The 18,876-nt window shown below is 50.5% G+C and overlaps 1 protein-coding gene across 1 annotated transcript in view; it reads left to right on the forward strand.

The window, feature by feature from the left end:
- The first annotated feature begins 885 nt into the window (after positions 1-885).
- CD99L2 (CD99 molecule like 2) overlaps positions 886-18,876 on the forward strand; it is a 32,167-nt gene continuing 14,176 nt past the window's right edge. The window contains exons 1-2 of the mRNA XM_069867368.1: positions 886-968; positions 17,199-17,264. Of these exons, the coding sequence (XP_069723469.1) occupies positions 911-968; positions 17,199-17,264 (124 nt within the window). The 5' untranslated portion in view covers positions 886-910. The remainder of the gene's footprint in view (positions 969-17,198; positions 17,265-18,876) is intronic.

Below are 18,876 nucleotides of genomic sequence, written 5' to 3' on the forward strand. Positions count from 1 at the left end.
CCGCCAGGGGAGATTTAGGCTGGACATTAGGAAAAAAATTTTCACAGAAAGGGTCATTGGTCCCTGGCAGAGGCTGCCCAGGGAGGGGGTTGATTCACCTTCCCTGGAGGGGTTTAAGGCACGGGTGGACGAGGTGCTGAGGGACATGGTTTAGTGATTGATGGGAATGGTTGGACTCGATGAGCCGGTGGGTCTCTTCCAACCTGGTGATTCCATGATTCTCCTCGGAGGGAAGAGGCAGGCAGAGCACGGAGCTGCCCGGTGTCGGGGCTCAGCGATGCCCCGGGGTCCCGGCGGTGCAAGAAGCAGTTACAATTCCAGAAAGTGGAATATTTTTGATTTGAGTTAAAATGGAGTTAAGTTTCATCTAAGTCCTTGTGTTCTTAGAAAGCTGGACAGAACGTCCCTCCGACAGCATGTTTGCTTTCAGACAGTGTTTTTGTAGGCGCTGCTCGTTCTTTGGGGGTGATGATGCTGTGTGCTCACGATCCGCGCTGAGCAGGTGTCCCTCCTGCGATCCCCCCTGCGGCCTCTCCCCGCCTCAGACACAGGCTCAGGCAGCGCTGGAGCCAGCTCCGAATCAGCGCGAGCTTTGACTGTCGCGAAGTTTCATCATAACACTAAAATTAGTCCTCAGAAAGCAACAGACTATGCATTAGATCTCTGGGAAGCTTGATCCCGGTGCCTGCGAGGGGGAATCCCTCCTGCCCCCCGGCTGCACGCACCGATAAGGCTCCCCGCAGCCCTGCGGGAGGCCGCCCGCTGTCTGACACACCGAAGCGCGGCGCAGGCTTTTTGGGTGCCCCCGGGGGCCGGGCTGGGGGTGGTGGCGGCTCCGAGCTCCCGCCCCGCCCGGCCCCGCCCCGGCGCAGGCGGCGGCCGAGCCCGCAGTCGCGCAGCTCCCCGCGCCATGACGCGCCGCCGCCTGCTGGGGCTGCTCCTCGCCGCGGCCGCGCTGCTGCGCGCAGGTAACGGGGGGCGGCCCGGGGGGGGGGGGCGCGGCGGGGGGTTTGCGCATGATCCGCGGCGCCGAGCCCGGCCCAGCGCCGAGCGGCCCCCTCCCCGGGAGCCGTGGTGGGGGGGGGGGTCTCAGCACCCCCAGGGGCTGCGCCCCGCGATGGATGCGCCCCGCGGTGGGTGGATGCGCCCATCCCGCAGCCTCCCCCGGGGGAAGGGGCTCCGGGGATGGAAGGGGGGTGTCCTGCATCCCCGCCCTGCGCGGAGCACCCCGACACTGCAGCGGATGGCGGGGCGCCAGCTGCGCGCCGGGGCCGCTCCCTGCGGCTCTACCGGCTCGGAGGGCTCTTTCCCCACCCCCCCCTCACCCCTTCCCCTCCTCTTCTCCTCCCGCTCAGCGCCGGGGGATGCTCCGCACAGGTATCTGACTGCTGCGAGGGGTCTAAACGCGTCACTAGGTGACAGCGCTGGCGATTAGAGCGTCTCGGAACGCGGCGTCTGCCCCCCCGACAGCGTCAAAAATGATGTTGGAAGAAACCCGCGTGATGCTGCAGGTATAAAGCTCCGCGGCAGCCTGCGCCTCGGATAATCCGAAGCGGAGGGGGGCACAGAGGCAGCGTGAAAGGAGTTTGGTTTTGTCTCTCTGCTCACTGAGCTGTTGGATTAACAGATTCTCTGTCTGACCCAAATTTCTGAGGCTGATGGGTGTATTCTCACTGGCTTTTAGTCCCAGTGCTATTTCTACAGATCAGCCTAACCCAGAAACCAGTCCCACCTGGACGGTAACTGGAAATATGGGAAAAATAAAATATACTTTTTTTTTTTTTCTAGGATAGAGGAGAATTAAAATCAATGCAAAGCTTACCCCATCTTTTTGGTTTTCCTTCAAAAAACCTACTCCTAAAAAGCTGTTTGTTTGAATTGAAAAAAAATTAATCTTAAAGGTTGTGCAGAGGAAACGGATGGCAGTTATGTAAAAGGCCTTGGTAAAGTTTTTCTGAAAAAAAATCTAGCTAGGAGGCACCCATCAAATGTTGGTTAGAGGATATTAATGTCGAAACACAGAGTGAACTGGGCTGGGAGCAGCGTTTGCTGTTGGAAGAGGTTGGGTTTGCAGTGAGTCAGGCTGGAATTCATCTCTCTTTGCAGTAGGTACTTGCTGCTTGTGCACCTGGAAGGGTGATAACATTGCTTATTCTCACCACTTCAGCAGTTACATTTTTAATTGGTGGCTATCAGTTTGACAGACTGTGCATAAAGTCCTGATTTTAGATTAAAATAATAAAAAAAAAAATCTGGTTAGTCAGCAGTAAAGCTGTTTGTATTCTGTGTTGTTTGCCATGTGGGCAAAGAAAAATGCTGTTCTGTTTCATTTTGGAGCGCTGGGCAGCAGGGTCCAGCTCTTCAATATCCTTGGCTGTGTTTTTATCAAAATGAATTTCACTTAAAATTCATAAATCATTCCTGCCAGAACAAATCTTCACAGGTAATTGAACAACATTAAATCCAGCTTCTCTCTGAGCCGCTTTAAATTACCTCTCCCTGGAAATACCTGTATAAAGGTAAGCGGGCTCTGCACTTGCAGCCCCTTCTACGTGGAGCCCTGCCAATGCCCGATGCCTGGAGGTGCTAGGATGTGGCTTCAGCCTTTCCACACGGTCCCCGTTTCCTCGTCTGGTGTTTTACTATTTCCTAGGGGCTCTCCCTACCCACGAGGAGGTGTTTGCTCCTCCCTCTGTCTCCCAGACACTTTGCAGCAGCTTTGCAATGGCCTTGGTGGAGCCTCAGAGCCTCCCCCTGAACCAGGCTTTGGGGTACAGGGGCAGCCCCTGCGCTGTTATCTCATGCCCACAGGAAAATATCAAGTGGTGGTTGGGGTTTCCCAAGCAGGGCTTTCTGCCACAGCTCCTCAGTACAGCAGCAGCACAAATCAAATTCCTTTATTGCCTCTATTTGATGGCTTTTTTTTTTTTTTTTGGTCTGCTGCTCTGGAACAGTCTTTCCAGCACTGCTGCTTGCCCAGTGCACGGACTGTCTGGTGTCTTGGGAAGCTCAGAGGTTTACAAATTACCAAGAATCAAGGCGAGCAAACCAGATAAGGAGACTGGTAGCTAGTGTGATTCCTGCTGCTGGGGTCTGGATCCACCATTGGCACTGGAGTAACGTGCATCTTGGCTGCAGCTGTCCCGCAAAGTGGGAGCAAACCCCAACTTTTTAAGTGAAAAAACATGGTAGGTTTTGGGTTTCTCTCTGCTCAAATTCCACTGCGATTCCCTTCACATGTGACTGTGCACTTCAGTGTCCCGTGGGTGTTGGAAACAGCCGTGCAGCATCCGTTCGTGCCTCTGAGCTGCTGTGCTCCCTCTGCCCTCACCCCCATCTGGCCGTGGGTGCAATGCTGGAAAAAGGAAAGTTTGCAGGGCACCAACCTGTTTTCCAGTGCTGCTAAACCCTGGCATATTACTGCAGTGCTGCCCGGTGCAGAAGCATTGGAGTATTTTGAGGCGGCGGAGGAAACCAAACACCCTGCAAAGCCTTTTGGCTGCAGACAGAGCAGCAACCAGAGGCGAGCGTTCCTTCTGCGAGCGTGTTGCATGATGTTTGAAATGCATAGACCTGTGGCTTTGCCAGAAAGCAGTTACATTTGAGTCACCCAGGGTTAGCCCCTGTTTGTGCAGAATGATAAGGAAAACGGTAAAACAAGGATCTTTCCACAGTCATTTTTTCCCCTCTTTGTGGTGAGCCAGACAGAAACGCACTGATGTGTTTTCATGGAGAGAGGGCACATTTGACATATGAGGTCAATGTTCTCGAAGGAAGCGCAACATTACCCTCTTACAGACTAAGCAGAAAGAGCAAGTCCAGGTTTTATGCTTTACATGCTGTAAGAAAAGCTTGAAGGAAAACTTTGTGATTACAAACCATCCATGAGAATAGTTGAGCACATCCTCCAAAGTTGTTGTATCAGTGACGGGCAACTCCTCATGTTGCCATCCCATGTCTTAATAGACAGCACCTCACGGATCACCTCTCCTCTTGAGTGTGACTACAATATCCCACCAGCAATTACAATAATTACTTAAATGTGAAAGTAATATTAGACAGTATAATTAGCTATTTATAACTGTTGCGCAGATGGCTGCAGTCACTGCAGGCAGCTCCTCTGCACAGTCTCCCCACAACAGTGCCCAACAGAGAGTGCAGAGGAAGCAGAAAGGAACCAGCTCTTTTCCAGATGTTTTTCGGGGTGTTTGGGCTCTGTTTTGTGGTGGGTGTAGCTGGCAGAAGATGGGGTGCTGGTGGCAGGTGCCCTGCCAGCTATGCACCCATCCCTTACCACGGTTGTGCCAGGAGAGTTGCAGGGAGGAAAAACTTTGAGTAGAAGCAAAAGCTTTCATTTGTTATTGCTGTCAAAGCTGAAGGAGATAGCAGCATTGTGTGAGGCGTTTTCCTGCGTTAAAAATCTTTGTTATAATACATTATTATTAAATTTATAATTACTAGGTATCAGCAGCAAGTTGAAGTAATACATTTAAAGAATAATTTTTACTTTGTTGGTGTCTTTAGTGTGTATGACAAAGCGTAAGAAACAAAATTGGTTTTTCTTACAAATTATCTCTGATCTTTGAGCAAATATGCATTAACTAAATGTGCCATGCCCAGATATTTATGTACATAGCTCTGGAAAGAATTAATTTCCATACTTCTGCTTGTATTTCAGCACTTTTTCTTCTACCATCCTAGTGATGTTTCTGCTTAGAAATAGCCATTGAACTCATGGGCTTTTTTCCCTCTACAGAAATGCAATTTTTTCCTTACATCTGTTGCAACTGTTTCAGCCCTTAAAGCACATAAAACCAAAGAGTCTATTGATCTCTAGTGTTGACTAGAATAAACTTTTAGGACTGCTCAGTTTAAAAACAAGTCTGTTTCTCCTTGGAAAAATATCTCCTGGAGGTTTAAGGCATTGACTTTACAGTTAACTAAAGGAAAACCTGAAGTTTTATTAGACAGTGCTTCTGAAGCCATTCTAATAGCAAACCCTATGTTTAATAAACTAAATAGTACTGATGGCAAAGAGAGAACCTTTGCAGTAATTCCTTTGTAATCTGGCTGATAGAATTCACAACTGGTGGAAGAAGTTGCATAGAAGAAAATGGGAGAAGATAAACGGGGCATATCAAAACACAGAACATGAAAGGACCTTTTTTGAAAGGGAAACTTCAAAGTTGGGGATCCAGGTGCTGGAGTCACTAGCTGTGATTTGGGATGCGAGCACAAGAACGTGTTTGCTGAATGAAAGACGCTTTTGAGAAGAAAACAGAACTCCAGTACAAGCCCATTAGCTGTTGCAAAGCGAGAGGCGAACACTTTCTGTGCACTTGCAGGGATTTCAGTGGAGCTGCACAGGGCCAGGGTTGGTTTTGATCTTCTGAAAGCTCAGCCTGCTGGTGCAACATGGATAAAGTTACTGCTAATACATATTTATGAAACTCTTGTAGTCACTCCAGAATCCTTTTTCATTGCTTTCCAAACTTGTATAGGAAACACAGAAAGCTGTTGTAGGAGGAGTACTGAGGCCACAGGCAGAAGGCTGATGCTGAGTACAAGCTCCAGTTCCCCGTGATATTCAACCCTACGAGCAGTGTCTCCAGGGAAAGAATGAGCCAGGTCTGCTGCAGGGATTCAGCGCTGGCACAGCATGTATGTGTAGAAAAGCCAAAGAAAGCAAAACCAGAGGCATTGGCAAGGTTTTCGAAGTGGTGGCTTAGACAGGGAGGAGGAACACCAAGAACAGCCTTGTTCTGCGGTTGGAAGGCTCGGCAAGCAAGGGGCGGTGTGGCTGGCATGGGGCTGTCTCCAGCGAAAAGGGCGCTGGGAAAAAGAGAATTACTCAGCATTTTGCTTACCCTTTGAAATCCTTTCATATGCACAAAGAAACCTGGAACTTGTCAAAGTTGGAAAAAACTTCCTGAAATTCTGCTTCAGAAAGACAGGCTCTTGGTTGGTTGTTCAGAGGTAGCTGTAGCGCAGGTTCTAGGGGTAGGAGCTTAAGGAAAAGTCTCTGTTACAGATCTCTATGTGACCTATATAGGATGAAAGCAAACAGCCTGGTGGAGCACACATCTCTGATGGCCAGGCATCTTCATTCAGGTGATCCTGCTGCTTCAGGACTTAGACCTCTTCCCAGACAATATGATCTGAGCAACGTTAACGCCAGACCCAGTCTACCTCATTTGGAGCAAAAAGCTCCCCAGGTTCCACTTCTACTACATCTTGAATGTACCCTGGATGTGCTGTCATGCCATGAAAAGGTAGAAAGACCAAGAACTAGCAAAACATCCTCATTCCCCAGCACATTTTCCCACCCTGAAAGTTCTTCTGGCCAGCAAAATCCTCCTGCAACCTAATGCTAACAGAATGCTGGCCTGAAGAGGTTGCGGTCCCCAAAGCAAAGCTTCCAGGTGGTGCAAGCCTGCTCTGAGCATATCCTCACCCTAAGGCAGAGCCCTGCTTTCTGCCCCAGAAACAGGCTGGTTTGTAACCGCGGTGCTTCAGCTGGGGCAGGCGTTCAGCTTGGCCCCACTCGCTGGGCATCAGCTACTGCTGCTGGTGACAGACTGTCTCACACACTGTCAAAAAACACTGAGCGGATGCCATGCAGTTTGTGTGCAATTATTTGCCAGGAAATCAGAATTCATTACTTCCAAATATCCACAGAACAGCACTAAGCTTTGAGCCCATGGGTGGTTTTAAATATGCACACCCGTGCCAATACATGTCTTTGGCCTCATGCAGAAAACAGAGCAATTCTCAGCGAGGTTAAAGCCTATGTTTGAAAAAACAGTACATTGCATCTTTCTTTTTTGTCATGATGGTCTTCACAGAGTGAATGGTTTAGGCACTTTTGCAGAGGAAATCGCAGAGCTGTAGCACTTGAATTCAAGTAACAGTTCACAAACCCCTGGTTTTGTAAATGTTGGTGCTACTTCCTCCACAAGGAGCTCAGAGAGAGCAAGAGACCTGTTGGTGGATTTCTCTTTGAACTTAAGGAGCTTTTTGTTTTAATTATTTCATGCCACGTCACTCACAAACAGTGCTGTGGTTATAAGGCAGCTGTTCCTCTGGTGATGGGAGGCAAAACCAGGTAGCTGTGCACCTCCTTCATCTAAAGAAGTGTTTTTATCTCAGGATTAAACAGACGTATTTTGTGATTTAAAAAAAATGACATTTTAAATTATAGTAATGATTTTTAAAAAAAACCCAAAAAACCAAACATGAAATTCTTTAACCAAAAGTTTCAGACTTTGCCCTGAGCAGTTGTCCTTGAATTACAGAAACACTTTTACCATCTGGCAGAAGTGTTTCAGCAGACCTTTCCCACCTGCATAACAGGACTTTGCTTTTGCCTCCTCGTATTACATTTGGGAGGTGATGGGAACGTGGCAGGTGCTCACCAGCTGGGTGCAGGCTGTGGGCTCAGAGTAAAGCTGACTTTTTCTCCCTGGTTGTAGATGAACATAGATGCTGGGCACGGGAAGCAGCAGAGGCTGGATGCACCCCCTGAACTCCACTTCCCAGGGGACTTCTCCTAACTCCTCTAGGAAAGGAAGGAGCCAAATCCACCTGACTGAAAATGAGCCGCAAAAGGCTGAGGGTTGTGGCAGCTTCTCTGGCTGTGGGTGAGCCAAGGGGGTGGGTGATCCTGGAGCTGCCGCGCAGTGTAGGTGCAGCCGTGGCCACTGGTTAACCATCACCACCATCAGAACTTGTTCCCGCGCTGCCTGCTCAAAGCGCCTCCTTGTCTCTCCATGCTCGAAGCACCTTCCCAGGGCAGGATGACACGATCCCTTGGCAGCACTGCCCAGATCCACAATGCTCTGGGGAGCAGCAGAGCCACCTTGCCTAAAGCAGTGGGAGCGCAGCCAGCAGGTCACACCCCAGCACACCTGATGCAAAGAGGGCACAGGCAGCGAGGAGCAGAGGCTGGATCCTGAACAGCGAGGTGTTTGCACAGTGCGCTGCTGTGGGAAGGCAAGCAGGCAGTGGCAGGGCTGTGGCACGGCAGCAGCCGGGCAGGGACCCTGCATTGCAGGCTGCAGTGACAGGGGGAGGACAAATGGCCTCGGCCAGAGGAGAAGGCTGTAACCCTCCACGCTCTCCTGGGGCCTCGCTCCATCTGTCAGCATCACCCAAGTCTTCGTTTCCACTACTGCGTCGCTTCTGATTTTAAATAGCACAGTACGACACGAACAGCACATCCCAAGTGATGACTCAGCATTTTTACTGTGTAATTCCCTATCTGCCTACTTTTAACTACAGCATCTTCTCTTGATCTTGATCTGATGAGAGCAATTTCTTTCCATCAGGAATTGGGTGATAAATGTTTAATCTCCTGCTTCAGTTTTCTTTGGGCTCCTGCATTGCTGGCTTTGTCATCAGTTGTTCCGTGCTGGTTTATGAATAAAACGCTTTCATGCCATAATTTGTTGTTGGGTTGATAAACAGATCTTTGTCCCTAGGCAAACTCCTAGTCACTACTTAATGTGTAAGCAGAAATCAAGGGGCTAATGTGAACGTGCCTCATAGTGTTTCTGGGTAGACAGAATGCAGGAAAACAGGAAAGCACCCCAGTTTTCAGCCCTTCACCCACAGTCATGGTTGGGGTATAGTAAATTGTTCTTCTTTAAAAGAAAAACCAACAAACCAAACAAACAGCAAAAGAGTGAGAAGAAGAAAAAAAACCCTTTCACATCATATGTACTTCTGAGTTATTGAGGGCTACCTGGTGCATCTCCCGGAGTCCCAGAGGAGGTCCCAGATCCATCTTCTGGCCTCAGCAGCAGAGCTCCTGGGCGGGCTGGGACAGGCCAAGCTCTCCTGCTCTCACTAGCCCTTGGCCACAATGTCTCTGTACCCAAACCAGGCAGAGAGCTCAGCACCATCCCATCCTCACCTTAGGAAGAGCTGAGTTCAGGCACCCCCACCACTCCAGCAAGGGAGGAACTTTAAATACTTGTGCTCAAAACCTTCCAGCCCTTTGCTCCTGATGCAATTGATTTGGGACTAATTGAAAGCAGGTTTTGGCAGTGCTGCAGCAGAGACCTCTTTGACACAAACTTCTGAGAGCAATTGTCTTATTAAAGGTGCTTAGAAAACATCACCTGGCTCTAAGTGCAGAGATTTCAGAGAGCCTTGGGAACCGTTGAGTGCTGATACTGAAAAAAAATGCCATTTTGCTCAGCATCTTTGCCAGAACAGGGCTACCTGCTTTCCGACCGTGCTGAGAGGGGGAGGAAGACCTGGTGGAATGTTTGTTTCATGGGACAGACTGCATCAGCAGCTGCTGGTCCAAGGCATCCCATGGATAAAGCTGGTGTGAAGCCTTTCCTAGCTCCAGTAGCACTGCCCTTGACAGAGTTTTCCTTCTCATTCTGAGCTCTAAAGGGTTACTGCTGGCATCCAGAGGCGTTCATCTGTCCTTGGTGGGGAGGGGGGTACTGCTCTGGCTGGTGCGCCAAGGGAATCTGGAGTGCAGAAGTGGGTTGAGGAGGTGCTGGTCACCTGCAGAGCTTAGGGCTCCAGCCCAGCCTGAGGCTTTGCAGACACTATCATTCAGCAGATCAGCCTCTCAGTGGTCCCTGCACTGAGTTTACCACTGGGGTAATATAGTTCATGGTGCTGTGCAGCCGTAGCCCTCCTTGGGATTGGCACAAAGAGTGGGTGGGAATCACATTAAAGGAGACACAAGCACTAGGGCTGCGGCCAGTGCCTGCAGGAGCAGGAACAGGATGGTCCCTGGACACTGCTCTTCCTCCATGGCCCCGCTGCTCTTACACCAACTTCTGTCACGTCGCGTGGCAGCAGCTGATGCGACGTGACGCGTGGCCTGGGTGTCTTGCACTGCCCCCCCTAAACTTGCATGTGGCCGTGGGGTGGGCATCCTCCCAAAACAGATGTTATGTGGCTGCCCACGGGTGCTCAGTACGTCACCGCCAGGATTAGCCATCTCTAGCAGAGCCGTGGTGTCTCAGGGCCAGCTGGCACTTGCAGCCCCCTCCCAGCTTTAATACGGCAACACACTGACACTGGCAGAGCAGCGAAACATATAGGAACACTTTGTTTTCCTCCAGCAGCAAGTTTACTCCTTCACATCTCAGTCCCCTGGCGTGTCTCTGTCTCTTCAGGAGCTGGCTGGGTGGCTGGGGAGGCTGGTGGGTTTGGCAGTAGAGGCTGGATGGTGGTGGAGGCTGCTGGATTTGCAGGTGGGAGTTGCCGTTGCTCGTCCTCCTGCAGGCACGTCTAGAGCAGGGGTTCTTCTCATGTGCCAGAATTCAAGAGGAAGAGGCCAGCACCTGTCCTTAGCCCTCAGCTTTAAAGGTCTTCTTCCAGCCTCCGTGGAGGCACTCTTGCTAAGAACCGCGGGGTCTCTCTGAGCTGGTTACCAAATGCAGCTGTTTGGAAAGAAGAGATGAGGGTGCTTCGCTGTGGGGTTTTAAATCTTGCTGTGGAGGACTGAGAAAGGCTGCACGACGTGGCAGCAGATGAGAAACTCCTCCCTGATGTGTTTTTTATCTGGTCTCTGCAGATGGACCTGCTGGCAGCTCCCAGTGTGGCTGTTGTGGCAGAGGCTGAGCCGCCAGCTGATTCATGGGTTATGGGACACCTTGGGGTGTGGGGCAGCTCTGCTTCTTCCAGGGCTTTGGGAGCAGCCTGGAGGTCTGTCCCTCCACCTGAGGTGGGGAGAAGGTGCGTTTGGAGCTTCAGACAGCCCCCAGCATGGCACAGAGCGGATGGGCACCACCATCCCTGGGGCGTTCAGCACATGGTGGGGCAGCTCCCAGCAAGGGATTTCCTTGTCCTGCTCACCAGGGCCTTTCTGACTGAGCCCCACATTGTGGTGCTAAAGGTCTCTGCTGAGAAGGGGCCTGGACCCCACCAGATCTAGGCTTGTTTTGCTCATCACGTTTTCCTCACCACCTCCATCACTTGCTGGGTGCTGCGCGTATTGGGTGCTGCTGTTGAATAATTTAGATTATTTCTCGTAAGCCTTGAAATCAAATTGCAACAGACAATCTTCCTTTCTGGCTGCCCTGGCGCATCAAAAGACAGAATTATCCTGTAGCTTAAAAAAACCCAAAGAAGGTGTGTCACCCTGTGCTGCAGGCAGCAGTGCTCGTGTGGGGATGCTCAGCATCCATCATCCAGCGTGCGAGGCCCAGCCCCGTCCACCTCACCGCTCAGGTGGCCCAAGGAGAGGGCAACACGGTATGTGTTTCAGAGCTGGGGTTCCTGGTGAGGATTTGGCAGCGGGGAGGGCAGCGGGGGTGACGGAGCCTGCGCAGGTCACGGCCGCAGCGCCCTGGCTTTAGCAGAGGTTTTTAGGCATTTCTGTTAATAGGTTTCAAACATAACCACCATTAGTTTTTCCACAAAGAGAAAGTCTTCATTATGCAAATTCTCATCTTAAAGCTTTATTCATGTGCTTCCTGGCAGGCTTTCCTTTAATCTCAAGAGCAAGATTGCTTGGAATTACCATATACCCTTGTTAATTGCATTAAAAAAAAAAAAAAATCAGCAGAGGTTGTTTTTGCCATAATCAAGAGTGATTTTGATTAGTACTTCTGGAAATCAAAATGTTTCACTGGGAATGCAGAACGAGGATGGCAGTGTTCCCTCATCCCCTGTGGGGAGTAGAGGTCATCCCATCCCGTGAGCTGCATCCCGCTGCTCTCAGCTGGCTGTGCCCGGGGTGCGGTCGATGTACCCCCAGTATCAGCCGTTGATCCGGCTGTTGTGTGGGTGCAGGGGGCTGAGTTTCAACCCCACTTCTCTTCCTGGCAGAGCCCAGCTTCCCTTTGCCCCAGTAGCTGCCAGCAGGATGTGTGTGCAGAGGCACGGCCCAGGGCAGTCTGTCTTCCCTGGCAGCTGCTGAAGAGCTGGAGGAAGTTCAGAGTCTGCTTTTCAAAGCAGAACTAACTTCAGGAGGAGGTCTGTGTTCAGGAGACAGCCTGGGAATGTTTCCGAAGAGAAGTGCAGCTGCAACAAAACTGTTCTTGTCCATCTGGCCCGCTAGCGCTGCTCCTAGAGACCATCCGGAACACCCCAGCTCCAAGGAGCTCTGCTTTCCCTATGCACACAGAACTGCACTTTGCTCTTAGTAGTCAGGAAGAACTCAAGATCTGCAAGCAACTTGGCACTTACAAGTAAATTTCCCACGTGTTTGGCAGGCGGCTGGAGCCAGGATCCAGGCAGCGGTGGAGAGCATTGGCGTGTCTGAAGCTCTGGTCTGTGCTGACCAGTCTCAGTGCTCTGGCTGGTGGCACCGTGCCATTGCCTGCTCCAGGAGAGCCCCACAGGGACCCCAGTGCTGCCGGCGGCTCTCCAGCTGCTGCAGAGCACAGCTGCACCCATGGAAGAGCTGCTATTTGCTCCCTGCAGACCTTTGGGGCTGTGTCTTTGGAGGATGCAGTCAGTCACCAGCAGCACAACACAGCCCTGCACCCAAACCCCCTCCCTCCCCAGCCCCCTGCCCACATGTGCCAGCGCAGGGAGCCACCTGTGTGTGCTGACACCGTAACTCAGAGCCAAAAAGACAAGGTTTGTCCCTGGGGAGACCCTTGTGCTTTTGGTTACCTTGGCACGTGCTTTCCTCTTGCTCTCCACCCGCTGCCCGCCACATCCCTCCTAAGGTAGATTTATAAAAGTCAGGCAGTTTGAATTACTTTCTGCTGCCCTTGTACCTGCTTTGCATTCTCCTGTAATCTCCTGGGCTGTCAATCTCGTACCGTCGCGGGCTCTCTATTCCCAGGGAAGCTAAACACAGATATATTGCACAAAGAGATCTGTGGGCTGGGACTAAAAATGGAATACACCTCACTGAGTGCTGCAGACGGCCTAGCAATATACTGGGTGTGAATTACGATACTGTAATTCAGGCTTTGTCAAACAGTGGGGCTTAATTAGAATATATATATAATTGTAAAAACTAAAAAGCTGACGAGTACAATTGCGCATTTGAGCTGCCTGCTACAGAAAATAATGAGAGAATACATTAAGGCACAAAACCCTTCTACCTTCAAAGAGCAGCTAGCTCTGATTAAAAATACCCCCAGCAAAGTGAGGGGATGCAGTGCGAGGCAGGGGAGCCTGGAGCACTGGCTCAGCTCTAACTCTCACCTCTGTTCTACAGCCTCCACCCGGCACAGCCTTGGGGGTCTCTCCACCTCCCTGCTCTGGTGTTGGGGGATTCATATTAGGTACCACGAGATGTCCTGGCTTGGTTTCTTTTCTTTGTCCTGTTAAAGAAAAATATGGAAAGCACATCTTGTTGGCCCATCTCCCCTTCACCACAGAGCTGCAGTCCTGCAGATGCTCCAGTGCCTCTGGCCAGCTGGCCTGCGGGGCTTAAATTGCCTCTCAGCTGCCCCAGGTGCATTTTCTTCCAGCACTCAGAGTGCTTCCAAGGATGCCGTGCAGGGGTGGGGAAAAAAAGACCCCCAAACTAGCCTAGTCATCAATCTCAGCAAAGATCCCGTACTGCTCCTCACCACCAAGCAACCAGCAGAGCATGATTTTGCATATCTGTGGTTTTAAAGTCCTGTACCAGGTTGCAGGCAGTGTGGTTACATCCTACGGGGCAGGTGAAGCGTTGGGGCATGCACGAGCGTGCGTTACAGATACCTCTGCAACTCAGCAACAGGCTGCCTGTGAGCTCTAGGATGTAGGAACATTGCCCAGCTTCTCCCTGAGCGTACAAACTCTTAATACAAAGATACTCTGTGCTCTGTGTAGGTTTCCATCAGAGGATGGGCTTTGGGAGCCTGGGAGACCCACTCCTCCAGTGATCCTGGAGTGGAACCAGGGCCTCAGGAGCAAAGGGATTTGCACAAACAAGACAGCACAGGGAGCATCAGTGCTGCCTCCTGAAAAAGTGTTTGGAGGATAAACGTGTACCGAGTGCTGGCTGGGTTTTAAGCGCCTCGCTGTGAAGTGCTGGGTTTGTTACTGCTTAATAACTGAATGAAAGAATAAGAGCATTCAACTCTTATCTGTTGGAGTGAACAGGCAAGTTTGCATGTGTTTGATGGCAGCACTCAGTTATTGATTCATAAAAGGTGTAATATGTCTCTATAACAACCTTTGCATGAAATAAAGATGGTGTCAGCTTCAATTAACTGGCAATCTATTATTAATCCTTGCCAGCACCTCGGAGATTCCTGGGTTTAAATTGCCCTGGAAAAGGATCTTGGTTTGCCATGGGCAGGGTGGGAAAGCCCTGGGAAATGGGCTGTGCCAAGCACTGCAGGTCCTAGGGAAGGTTCTACTGGATGATTCAGTTTTCCAAACCTTCACGTGGGCTGCATGTGTGCCTCTTCCCGGTGGGGGGATTGCCCTGGGATGCAGCTGCAGCCCAGGACAGATTGGTGTTTGTTGTTTTACATCAGCTCCTTGAGGATGGATGGTCCTGAGCACCTTTCATCCCCCTGGACCCACCTGTGCCAGCTGGCTCTTTGGGGAGTGATTTTGGAAGTGGCATCTTCCTCTTGTCCTACCAGGAGAGATGCCATGGGGAGCTGTCACCAAACCCAGGGAGGTGTAAGTGCTGCTCAGCCAGTGGAAGAGCATGTATTTTTGGGCACTGGCATTCCCTGCTGGGGAGGCATCTCCACAACCCCCGAAGCCCTTCAGCACAAGAAAGGGTGAGCTGCATGCACCCCTACGGCTGCTGGCTCCCTTCACTTTGTATTTGAGCATCAAAGGTGAAGCACAGGGAGGATGCGCTAACAGCAGGGCTCAGTGTGCAGCAAATCAGTGCCCTAAACATTTACTTAATCATGGAGCAGAGGGAAGGGACAGTTCGAAGCATACCAGTGTAAGTCTTGGTGCTGCCACCATATCTCTCCTGCCAGCTTTTCCTGCCCGCCGTGGGGGCAAGAGGAACTCAAATGAAATGTGATGACGGCGTGTTTCCTCCAGTCAGGCGCTTCTCATCCCACCACAGACATGCTGCAGTTTTCCCCTTCCGCCTTTTTTTAAACACGATTTAAAACAGGAAGACAAGAATCACAGAGCCGTGTTGGTTTCTGAAAATCCAGTAGAGGCCAGGGTAAAAGATAAGCTGGAAAAGTGAGCTTGCATGAAATTGCCAGAGTAGCAAGCTTGGGGCAGTTGGCCACAGCAGTAATGAGCTTGTTGGGCCTCAGCAGGGACGTGCTGGTGGTTCGAGCACTAGAACCACACATAGAATCATAGAATCACCAGGTTGGAAGAGACCCACCAGATCATCGAGTCCAACCATTCCTATCAAACACTAAACCATGCCCCTCAGTGCCTCGTCCACCCATCCCTTGAACACCTCCAGGGAAGGTGACTCAGCCCCCTCCCTGGGCAGCCTGTTCCAGTGCCCAATGACGCTTTCTGTGAAAATTTTTTTCCTAATGTCCAGCCTAAACCTCCCCTGGCGGAGCTTGAGGCCATTCCCTCTCGTCCTGTCCCCTGTAACTTTGGAGAAGACGCCAGCTCCCTCCTCTCCACAACCTCCTTTCAGGTAGTTGCAGAGAGCAATGAGGTCTCCCCTCAGCCTCCTCTTCTCCAGGCTAAACACCCCCAGCTCTCTCAGCCGTTCCTCTTAAGGCCTGTTCTCCAGCCCCCTCACCAGCTTTGTCGCTCTTCTCTGGACACACAGGTGGGTTTTGGCACCCTGGATAGTCTAGCACGTTCTTTCCATTGCTTTTTTTCACCAACAGACCACTTGATGACCCTGCGGCTTTATCTGAGCTATTGGAGCACAAGAGAATCACCTGTCTCATGATGCAACTATTATTTTGCCAGCAAAAAGGCCCAAGAGGCAGATGTTTTGGCAAGGGAGTGGAGGGGTGTGTGGTGAGGCTGAGGGTGCCAAGCATGCCTTGCTCTGCAGATTTCACATGGTGGTAAATGCCTCCACTGCTGCTGGCCATCGCTTTGGGCTTACAGGGGAAGCGTTGGCATCCTTCATCGCGATGAGAAACACAGCCATGGGCTGGGAGATGTATTACATCCTCCCCCCTCCAGCAGTAGCTCAGTGCTGAGCACTTTGCCAGGGAAGAAAAGCCCACAGCAACTTCCCAGCCATAGACCCTGCATTTAAATCACCCTCAGGTTTGCTGAGTATACATTTAAACAGGCAGCAAATTAAATGAGATGGGATCTGTTAGTAAGTGAAACTGGAGCTGGAGGTTTTTCAGTAGTTAGTGACCACTCCCGGCAGAAGTTTTTTACCAAAATGCTGATACCTGCTTTCTGATGGACTGGTGCCTTCCTGTTGTTATTGTCCTTGTCAGTAAAGCTTTAAATTTATTCATGAAGCACGCTGGAGCTCAGGTGGCAATAGCTAAATCCATTTAGCAGTAGGAATAAGAGGAAAGCCATTTTAATGTTCTCTTGCAGTGCTGCAGTACTTAGCAAACCCAAAGGATATTAATTACTCAGCATGCTCTGAGATGTAAAAGCATGAATTTATCAAGACAAATACATTCAGAACTAGGGTAAGTCAACAGTAATTAACGCGATGCAAAAAAAAGACAGAGAAAGGAAGGATTAGCTGGCCCTATCGCAGGAGAACACGGCGTAGTGCTGAGTTATCCCTGGGATATTATAAAGTGACTGGAGTTGTGGTGAGGCATCACTAACTAAAAAGTCTGTTCATGCCCATCAGGTGTGTCCCTGGGATGGAGTTTGGTCCTGGTTTGTGTTACCAAGGCAGAATGATGCTAAGTTGTGCTTGGCAGCCAGCAGCAGCATTTCACATTCAAAGTCTTTGATGTGGGAAGGCACTTGTGAAGAAGAGGTGCGTAGGGGTTTTTTGGTTTTCACCAAATTTGTCTGCGCTGTCCCAATGTTTTCAGGGTGTTTAGCAAACGTATAATCGTAAGCACTGCTGCAGATGAGTGGCAGCTCAAGAGATGAATTGGTAGGCTCGCCTTGACAAATTTAAGCATAGCATGTGTTTTTATACTGCATCCATTAGGGCAGACAAATGGAAAATCCAGAGATGACTGCTCTGCAATTTAACAGTCACAGCTTTTGGAGAAGGCTGATGTCTTCCTCATCACTGATGATGGGTCAGGTTCAGAAAAAAAGCAGAAAGCTCTTTAAAAACTAAAGCAATTGGAGCAAACAAGTCTAAGTATGCCATATTTAGAGGCATTTTACTTTGAGCAGAGCGAGTACAACCAGTGCTGATTCTTTGTCTTCAGGTCATGGTGACAACCTAGATGACTTCGACCTAGCAGATGCCTTGGATGACTCCACCATCAAGCGACGTAAGTCATATTTATTTGTTCTTCTAAATAGGAGAAAACAAGTAGTCATTAAGAGATGTAGTTTGTTGGGATCTGATGCTGGTGGGAGGATGGTGAAGGATATGAGCTACCTCATCATCTCTGCCCAAGGAGGTGCAGCGTCTGGGCTTGCCAACACCTGTGACTGAGGACAATCCTGGAGAAGCTGGTTGCTGACCTTACGCCCCTTGCTTTCTCATTCCCCTGAGCAAACCACAGAGGCTCACAAGTGCTTTGATGTAGCAACAGGACTGAACACATCTTTTTGGCTTCCTTGCATTCATTAGTGACGCCTACCTTGATACGTGCCCCTGTCTGCCTGGAAGCTAACGGATTAACCGCTCTCCACCTTCTCCAGCTGGTGGAGGCAACTAGCCAGGCAAGGGCAGCACCAGGTCCTTCCCTGGTCCCACTGCAACGCAGCGCCCCGGAAAAACAAACACCACACTGGGTTGCTGCTTTGCTTCACTTAATTCCAGGTGCCACCCATGAGTTAAAGGAAACTCATTTCTGAAGGGTGGACCTTGCTGCTGGTTGATGTTTAATATTTGGCTTTGAAATATGTCATTTTTCTGTAAGTCGAGGTTGGGCTGCGTCACTGAGGGGACAGCAGTGCCTGGCAGAAACAGTGGCGAGGTCTGGAAGCTGGTGAGGGTTTGCACCACTGTAGGGGGAGGAAGTTCAGGGGAGCAGCTCTCATTTTACACCCCAAAGAGATAACGTAACCGCTAGCACAGCAACTGATCCCTGGGGCACATCACCTACCTTCCCGCAGTGCTGAGGGCTGAGCCCAAGACTGGTCTGCACACAGATGCTGGCTCCGCTTCACTGCCTGGCCGCAGAGATGCTGTGGTGGAGTTGCAAATGTCTGTTCCCTGGACCACTCGCTGCCCATCTCTCTCCATGTGGTGACCGTCCCCAGAGCCAGCGACCAGCTGGCCTCTAGCAGGGAGTGCTCTGTGAGCTCTGCTGGCCCCTGTGATCACGCAAAAAAAGCTAAAGCTATAGCAGGCTTTGAAACCCCTTACTTTATAGCCTAACAACACACAAGATGCTGTGTCACATTGGAGCTTACGTGGAATTAAAGTCAGGATGCTGCCTGCATTTCTCCTGCGATGTGCCAGGGTCGGCAGGAGAGGGATAGGATAGACCACAGGGTATCAGACTTGGTCATGGGTCTGAGGGATCTCACCTAGGATTTTGCAAGTCCTTTGGTATAGCATGTGGGGAGACCTGGTTATAAACACCAGCCAGCCCCCTTGGGCGGAGGGAAAGCAGCTGGAGTTTCCTAGATGGGAGTCCCAGCTGTGAGTGGAGAGAAGAGGCAGTGGCTGTCCCCACAGCCTGCTGCATCCTGGACTTCATCACATCAGCCCCAGAATAAAAGCAAATGAAAGGTCTGGGTCACATCAAACCGTGCAAGCATACTGGAACTCACCAGAAGCACTCCAATATTCAGAGGCGCAAATGGAAATTTGTGGGAATAGAGCAGCCACAACTGTTGCTCATAATTTATTCACATACTCGGTTATGCTTGCTGCTATTAATAGATAATTGTTTACAGGGGGTGAAAAAAATAAATAATCAAACGCCC

The sequence above is a fragment of the Phaenicophaeus curvirostris genome, chromosome 13 (assembly GCF_032191515.1).
Source record: "Phaenicophaeus curvirostris isolate KB17595 chromosome 13, BPBGC_Pcur_1.0, whole genome shotgun sequence".
NCBI classification, from domain to species: domain Eukaryota; kingdom Metazoa; phylum Chordata; class Aves; order Cuculiformes; family Cuculidae; genus Phaenicophaeus; species Phaenicophaeus curvirostris.